Below are 9,125 nucleotides of genomic sequence, written 5' to 3' on the forward strand. Positions count from 1 at the left end.
GAGATTCTTAAATTCTTTTAATTGGTGTACTATTTGAAAGTTCTACTCGGTTTCACCATAAGGCCGATTTCCTAATGTTGAACCGCCTATACTCTAGAACACAGAGTCGTTCGTGTTCCTAAACAGACGGGGCCATGCGTCTCTAATCTTCCTCGGGCGCTCTGTAGCGAATCGGATTTTATCGGCCGCGGGTCAATTAGCAGGTCCAGCCGCGAAACATCGCAGGTGCGTCACGCGCCGATCGAAAACATAATAAAACTCCAGCGTCGATTCTCCGGACTGGTTCCGTTTCTCCAGCTTGCCCACGCAGCTCGCTGAAACGAGATGTGTCTCCGGTGCCTAAACTGCTGAATAAACATCAGCCGGCGAAAAAACGCGCTCCATAACGCTCGCCTTTGATTATTATTATATAACCCTGGTTACCTAACCGGTGCTCCATCGGTCAACAAATATTTCTGCCAACTGCTTCGCAAACATACGAGCAGTTTTTAAGATTGACCAAATATGACTACGATCCGACAGAGTTCTCTTATCAGCTGGCAATCTTGGAACAAAGTCCATATTCCTTTGGACAATTCGAACCCCTCTTTCAAAACCGGCCGCAGGCCAGCATCCTATCGTAAATCCTTTGAAGACCACTGGAAGGTCGCTAGAGGAGATTTGGGTCTCATTTCGTGGTAGAGGGGGAAGCATTTATAACTGATACCAATAACCACAACTTTTGTGTAAATCATTATTTATTGCTAGGAATGTAGAAGAATAACAAAAAATAAATATTATAATTATTTTTATCATAGTTAGAAGTAACTGAAGAAATTTTTTTCAATAACTAATGTCTCCTCGTTTAGCAATGACGAAGAAAATAGATCGACTCGGTTTCCCACCGGTCCGTAGAAGAAATGTGTACGTGGAATGTTCTAGTAGTATGTTTACATCTAGCACTTTGGTATGTATGTTTACAAAATATTCTACATCTTAACACTCAGTTCTTCGCAGTCAGTCGAACGGAAAAGCACGCAAGTGAAGTAAGAATAAATATGAAATCAATTGCTTCAAATTGTTTAAAAAAAGTAATTTCTCTTTTGAATAGCGGTTTGTCAACGCGTAAGACGGCGAACAAAACCGAGTCAATCTATTCTTTTTTTGTCATTGCTAAACGAGGAGACATTAGTTATCGAAAAAAATTTCTTCAGTTACTTCTAACTACGATAAAAATAATTATAATATTTAGTTTTTGTCATTCTTCTATATTCCTAGCAATAAATAATGATTTACACAAAAGTTGTGGTTATTGGTTGAGTTATGCTCCTCACTGTACATCGTCTGGTGGTAACCCTGCTGACGAGCAACCAGTTGCCCAGGCCTGGCGTGGTTGATCCAAGCCAGAGAACTAACCTTGACCGTGCTCGCCCCTGTTTCAGAGCAACCCGCGAAGCCGGAGCCGGAGGAGCGTTCCTGTGTGGAGACGGAGAGCATCGAGACGGGCCTGCGCAAGACCCGAATAGGCCCGGCGAGTCCCCTGCGAGCCTCCCCTTCTAGAAGCGTGGCGTCCTCGTCGGGGGACAGGACTCCCCGAGCAGGATCGATCGTGCGCGAGAACAGCAACGTGTCGAGGGCCTCATCTGGCAGCAGGACCCCCCGGGAGAGCAACTCGAGCCCGGAAGGCAGCCCCTTGAAGCGCGGCACCGCTCGGACCAGCCTGCGGAAGCCTCCGACGGGTAGCCTGAGCAAGGCGTCCGCTGTTCCGAAGTCCTGCCAGTCGCCGGTCAGCGGTAGCAACACGTGGAACGGCCGGCAGGTGCGTCAGAGGCCTAGCATCCAGTCGGACACGTTCCTGAACCCCCAGGGGGCGGCAACCTGCGCGACAACGGGCAGTTTCGCGCGCAAGAGCCCCGCGAGACAGAGCCTGCCGCGTCAGAGCGCGAACAACGGGGTGCAGTACGACAGGAATGGCAGGCGGATCAAGCCGTCGACGTCGAGCACCACCGGATCCTTGCAGTCCTCGCCCACCAAGGTGGCGAACCCGTTGCTCGAGCAGATACTGCAGAAGGTCGGCCACCTGCAGAACGACCGCGAGGTCGTGCAAACGTTGCAGGATCTGTTAAGGGACTATCAGAGCCACGGAGCGGACGGGGTCGCGAACCTAGAGTTCACCAGGGCCTGGATCGACGGGAACGGGACCGTGGTGCTGCCGCAGGAGAGCCAGAACACCGCCAGTCCCAGAAAGGACCCGAAACCCGCCTCCGAAAGAGGAGGCTACTCGAGGATACCTGCGCCCGTCTACAAGAGGCCGATGTCCGTCGCGTCCGACAGCGTCTGAGACAGGCCTCGCGGCCCGAGGAAGAGGGCGAGTACGTCTCGATGAAGGTGTCCCCGACACCTCCTCGGGCGGGCGTCCTTCGCGCCCGGGACTCTAGCGTGTTTAAGCCTCGCGAGTGATGATCATACCCTACCGTCGAGGCGCTCTTCAAACTCCGGACCACGAACAGTCGCCGTGCGATTGGTCCTTGCAGGCTGGTCATGCTGTTCGGAGATCGCCATTGGTAGGTAAGGGGGTCGAGACCAGTGTCACCAGACAGGGAAAATTTAGGGGAACGTGGTTGCCCTCTCTTTCTCTCTCTCTCTCAGACGCAACGCGAATTGGATGCGCGCGTCACGTCACGCGACCGGTCCGTGGGGATGCCCGCCGTCCGAGAATGGGGGAATGGCGTCGTAGAAGGGGTAAACTAGAGTGGGAGAAAAGTCTTGATCCGGCGACACTGGTTGAGTACCCCCTTGTCCGCAATCGCATTTTTTCAGGTTGTTCCAATTGCTATCATTTCGGGGCTGAAAGATTCGCAGGGGATTCGAATCTCAGGGGTTGTCAACTTGTAAGAATAGAATCTTAGTTTTCGAGTAAATTTAGACAGAGTTTTCGGAGTTCGCATATACACTCTTTGGACAATGTGCAGCGACAAGATGAGAACCGCTGGGTTCACCCAGAGAATCACGTGTTCCCCGCAACCTTCGCGTTCTACCGGAAGAACGAAACGGGTCCAGAGCAGAGGTGGTCAACCTGCGGCTCGGGACTCTTCGTCACGATAGAATTAGTTTTCGAGCGAGTTTAAAGGCAATTTTTCCAGAGTTCGTTAGGGGAAGACAATCTCTTTTTATCAAAAGTTGTCTCGCGCCAGCGTTGACAGCCGCTGCTCCACGGTCAGCTGATCGAGGCTCGAACGGCTCGACACGGGTTTCACGGGAGAACGGTTCGTCGCAGGTGAACGCTTCCTTTTCGACGTTCTATCGTTCGATCGCGTAGAATGCGAGGAAGCCGAGGGAACACGGGTAAGAATGCGAACGGTGCCGAGAGGCATCGCGGCTGCGATCGGAGGCTGTCCGTCAGAGTAACTCTTGGGACACGATTATTCGCGGCGGAGAACGGTCCACGGGGACGGTTCGAGGCGGCTCGGACCTAACAGAGCAATTAAACGAGGGCCGTCGGTTGTCGCGTGGGCGGCCGATGAAGCCTGCTGGGCTTTGGGCGAGGCGGCCTCTCGTTGTGTAGCCAGACCCGGGAAATTCGGGTACAGTGACGACCCTTTCTCTCTGTCATTATCGGATTAGTGACATCGCGACGCGTGCGCGACAGAGAAGAAACGATGTGGAAGTGGGGGTTGTCGTTGGGGGCGACACTCTTCGCCGTAGAAGGTAAAATGGAAGAAAATCGTTGATCTGGCGTCACTGGTTGTTGGTTCGCGTCGCTTCTGGCCCCCTTGTTCCGTGTCGCGCCGCAGATCGAAGGCGTCCGATTAGAGGGAGAGAAGTTAACGGGCCTTAACGGTACGGGGTCGATCAGTTAGCGGCCCCGTGTAGGAGTCACGCGTAGAATCGGGGTGGTGCTTGGAAAGATTGGTGCTCGAAGAAGAGATGAGGAGGGGAGGGGAGGGGGGAGGGTGGGAGAGATCGGAGGGAAAAAAGTTGAAGAGAGAGGTTGACGTCTCTCGCGATCCGCGAGAACAGATTGCCCACAGGCCGACAAGAAGACCGAACAGGAGAAAACGAAAATAAAAAGAACCGGGACGAATATAAGCGGAGAACTCGTCCTGGATCCTGGCGGGGCGGGACAGGGGTTGGGGAGGGGAGGGTGGGAGCGCGGTTTCAATTGGTTACCACAGAATTCAAGCGGGCAATTAGCCGGCGCGGGGTCTTGCGTTAATGGCTTCCCGATCGATTTGCTTCCAGTCTGTTAATTGCGCCCCGGCTGACAGCTCGTCGATTGATCCGAGACGAGAGATTACACCTTGCGACGCGGACACGCGATACCTTCGTCTCCCGTGACTCGCGAGATCCTCTCGCTGGTTCCGCGTGATCGATAACCGTCTCGTTTTCGGCGAATTCGCGCTCGGAAACGCTAACTTGGTGAAACCCATGCTACACATGTTTCTTTGTACTTTAAAAATTCGCACGTGCTGTATACACGCATCAAGTTCAATTATCGTTGATCTATTACGGAAAGAATATCCCTGTACAAGACTCGATCGGTGACATTCATCGGACGAATAGAAACTGTCTGCAAGAAAATTTTCCAAGCGATCGGCATGCTTGCTGCCGAGATTGTCCAGCAATTAGTCGAGACTTTCTAAGCGGCCGAAACCGCGATCGATCACGCGGACCGTCGAGATCGTTACCGAGGGGGAAAAAAGTATCCCGTGGTCGCGATTTCTTTAGCTTAGTATCCGCGATCGACGAGGGATCGCGATTTCTCGGCGCCTTTTATCCGAGAAATCGAGCACCGAAATCCCGACGCGTGCAACGTTTTATCGATCGAGAAAGATTCGACGGACTCGATTTGATCGAGCGCAGATCGGACAATTAAATTTCTTTGTTAGCACACCTCGCACGAGAAACGTTGCGCGGGTTTGGGGATCGTACGATCCGCTCATCGATCGTCGCGAGCCCGACTTCTACGTTTCGATCGTTCGATCACGGCAAATTATTTATTTATATAGTCTATCGGTTGTATTTATTGAAGACGATTTATTTACGCGTTGAGGGAGGCTGGGAGGAGGAGGAGGAGGAGGAGGAGGAGGAGGAGGAGGGAGGGTTGAAGGGTTGGAGGACGTCGAGGATCGAACAGGGTCCTTTTTCAAGATGGCGGGGCGGTGGCCCCGCGCGAGTGACGAATCAAATAACCCCGGAGGAGGACGGGAGAGAGATGGAGAACATTTAAAACAGACTGCATTAATGTAGATAGCGACGTCGAACGAAATGCCATTCCAATGTTTCACTGTTTTTTATACCAAACGCGAGCGTAGCGCCATTTTGTATCAAGTGTCTTGCCGGGAGATGGCGGCCGTGGGCGGGGCGTTCCGGGCCGAGGAGAAATTCCCCTGGAAAATCAACGCAGACGGTCTCTCTCGCTCGCTTGTAAAATTGAACGTGGTTCGAGGGATCGGAAAATTTTCAGGGAAAGACGCGCGGTATATTCCTCCTTCCTCGAGAACAGAGGTAGTGTAGTCGAACGATTGTCTCGACATCGAAGCTGTAGATTATAGAAAAATAAAAAAGAAAGAAAAATCAATTTTCGCTAGACAGGTAGACACGCTCGTTCTGCCGTACAAAAGTGTTCATGCTCCTCAGGTAGTCGATAACTCGGTCCGTTAATTAGGCTAACGTCCGCTAGGGACGGGGATGTTCAGTTTTGCAAGCGCGCGAGATCGAGATCGAGATCGTTTCTAAAATACCGTTTCCGATTCGAGACCGGACCGATCGAAGGAAGGACGTCGAACGCGATTCGACTCGATTTGAATAAAATGCGACGGAGCTTGGGAGCTCGAGCGGAGCACCGGCTTCGATTCCACGCTGCCCACGTCCAGAATCTTTCGAAACCGGGCCCGACACGCGCGAATGAAACTTGGCAGGCTCGCGAACAAGCTCAAACCGTCGAACAAATATTTTTTATAACGCCGCCTCGGCAGAGAATCGTCTCCGGCCTGAATTCAGCCGCCAAGTTTCAAGATCCTGCCGCCATATTGCGAACCGGACATTGGCGGGGACAGTCGCGATCCATAAACACCCCATAGGAACCAGGAAGATCTTCTTCTCTGCGTTGACGCGCTCACGATCTCCACAATTCCACACACGGATCCTTTCTTCGAAAAATAGAGTATACCATCATTTTAAATATCTTAAAACAAGAATTATTTATTGTATTTTTGTATCATATTTGTTGACTGTTAAAAAATGATTAGCCCAACGAACATCCAGGTTTCCTCGAGTAACGAAGCAAAAATTCTGCAGCCCGCGGCAAGGACGAATTCAATGATTTTTAGAAACATTATTAACGAGAGGATCCTGTTGAAATATTTTCTGCATTTATATTGACGTTCAAGTTTCTCTGTAGAACAATTTCGAGCCGATTGAAAGAGTGCAGGTGTGCAGGGAAAATGGAAAAGACTATGGCAACGTGTTTCTAGATTCTGGACGACGCCCCGCGAACGGAACCGAATCTCCCGCCGATTAAAAGCGTAGAAGAGGCCGACTTCCGTCCCGGAAGCGCGGCACAGATGAGAAAGTTTATTTTGTTGACGAGATGTTCCAGCAGCGATCGCTAGAAAGCGTGGGACGAGATTATTTTTCAGTGGGGCGTGTTTTAGATGGCCGACGGCCCGTCGCCGTGGCCTCCGCGAGGTTCGAATTAGGCGTGGATATTTTTCTTTTCGCGTACAGTCGCTGAACACGACGACGAATTTTCCGCAGCGACTTTTCTTCACGGAACCGTATGGACGTTCGTAAATCGTTTATTTGTCCGGAGACGCCCGTAAAAAACCGCCCTTTATGTCAGACAGAGGCGTCCTCGGCAGAAAATTCTCACCGATCAGCCGTCCACGAAAAGTTCCCAGAAATTCGAACGAGAAAACGCTGTTTTTCGACGAAGCGCTGTTTTTCGAACGGGCCATTCTAATGGACGAGAATAAAAATGGCGGAGGCCGCGACGACGTTCCGGCGCGGCGAGTTAAAAATTGCTCGTAGATTTCACGATTCGCGAGGGGGTGGGTTTCCCTTGGTAGACCCACGCCTCGACTTTCAGAGCCTATGCTTCGTAACCCCAGGCTGGTGCGGCCAGCACCGCGAACGACGAATAACAATACCGACGATTACCAATATTAATATTATTATTGCAGCAGATGCAACTATTGCTATTATTATTATTACGATAATTATTATTATTGCGATGATTATTATTATTATCATTATTGTCAGGGAAATAATGATAATTGATTACTATGATTATTATATGCAACGTTGAGTATGTTACGTTATCATTTTATCTACGAGAAGTTTGTAAATTGAGAGGAAACTCGCATAAGGAAACAAAAAAACAATAAAAAGCTTTAACAAAAATGCCCTTTCGTCTCTATCTTCCTGCGATCCTTGAATTATTGCTGCGTCGTTATTAGACTGTCAATTTTTATGGAAAATTACGATTTTTATAAATGCATAAAATCCTCGATGATAAATTTTCGGGCGACAAGGCTCGACAATAAAATTGGCAGGGAAATGGCTTCGCAAGGGGAGCCGAAGTTTACTGCGCCAACAGCCTCGGAACGGGACACTGCGGATCGGGGACTTGGCAGCGCATCGGTGCATCGGCGCATCGGCGCAGCGCTTCACCCTCTAAGCGCAGGTAGGTGCACGCGCAAGGCCCGTTACGAGGCCCAATGCACCACAGCGATCGGCGTCCTTGCCGCATATGGCGAGACGGCTCTCCTTCTCGGACACGGACGACCGACCAACAATGGTCCCCGCTCGTGTGTGAGTCAGCGAGAGCACGCGAGCACAAACGCAGGTTTGCTGTTTGCTGTTTTCGCTTGGCCGGCGGGTTCGCGGGCACCTTTAGGAACGGAGCCATTTTTAAAACGTCCGGCCGCGATGCCGGAGATTTATGACGGGCCCTGGTAGCCTCGATAATAACAGTGACGACGACGAGCGTGCCATTTCCATCGGCTCCGCGTGGAAACAATGCTCGCGAGCACGAACCATCCCGATATTTAGCTCTAGCGTCCCTTCAAGCTGGCCCTCTGTCCTGAAGCTTGTTTTGGGACCTCCTTCCCTTGAATTCGCAGATACAATAGTCGCAGCTAGCTCAGACCCTTCGCAAAAGTCCCTTTGCGGAGCCTTGGGAAGATAATTCTTCCAGGGAAGGAAAGAAAGACTGAATTTAGTTAGATTTTGTGCGATTTTTAATATATGTATTTACTTGGATAAATAAATCTATCGAGCCAACTCTGACGAAAGTATCTTTAAGATTTGAATAATTGTAAAATAAAAAATTGGAAACCGATCGTCTGACCAACGGTGGTAGGCTCGGTGTTAACAGCGAGATCTATCCGTGTCCCCTCGTCCTGATCGCAGATCCTGAACGAAACGAGTCCACACCCACTTCCCCAAGGGCCAGGCGTCCATTCTACCTTGAGACCCACCAAGACGCGAGTTTCTCGAAGAGCGCAGGGACATTAGGGACACCGGGCCTCTCGTACCCTTGCTGCCATTACCTTGATTCCCTTCAGAATCCACGCCAATTACATCCATAATGAACAATGCCCGAAGGAGATCAGCAGGCATAATGGTGAAGTCGAGAAACGACGGAAGAATAAATTGGATAATTGTGATTAATGCGGGGGCCCGCGATGCGCGACGTAAGGTGCACCTCGTGGATATAGTTGGCGGGCACGAGGCAGTCCCGCGGGACGATTTGTCAACGTTTGGAATTTTAATGGTCTCGGGCCGGCAGAGGTCTGCGCTTTCGGTATTATGTTTCCGCGGCTTTTTTTCCCCCTCCCCGCTGTTTGCGCAGCCGACGTTTCGCGCACCGGCCCGTAATAACGCTCGCGCGCGCGTCCAGGTGAAAGTACTCCCACGCTCCCGCGTTGATGACCTTAACTCCGAATTTACGTCACAATTTTCGTGCCGCAGCCGCGCGAAACGCGAAAATCCCCCCAGAAATAGAAACCCAACACAACGAGCCGGGATTTCACTTTATCGGACATAAATTCCCCCCTCCTCCGCTGGTTGCGCAACACGGCGCACAGGTGCGCCTTTTGTCTCTCTTTCTCTTTCTCTCACCCCGGTCGTCTTTCGTTATT

The 9,125-nt window shown here is 51.0% G+C and overlaps 1 protein-coding gene across 2 annotated transcripts in view; it reads left to right on the plus strand.

The window, feature by feature from the left end:
- The window catches only part of LOC143354135 (GAS2-like protein pickled eggs), a 99,265-nt gene extending 91,895 nt beyond the window's left edge, over positions 1-7,370 (plus strand). For both annotated transcript variants that reach the window (XM_076787940.1, XM_076787941.1), the window contains exon 8: positions 1,422-7,370. In XM_076787940.1, the coding sequence (XP_076644055.1) occupies positions 1,422-2,320 (899 nt within the window). In that variant the 3' untranslated portion in view covers positions 2,321-7,370. The remainder of the gene's footprint in view (positions 1-1,421) is intronic.
- The last annotated feature ends 1,755 nt before the right edge of the window (positions 7,371-9,125 follow it).

Source organism: Halictus rubicundus, chromosome 5 (genome assembly GCF_050948215.1).
Source record: "Halictus rubicundus isolate RS-2024b chromosome 5, iyHalRubi1_principal, whole genome shotgun sequence".
NCBI lineage: Eukaryota > Metazoa > Arthropoda > Insecta > Hymenoptera > Halictidae > Halictus > Halictus rubicundus.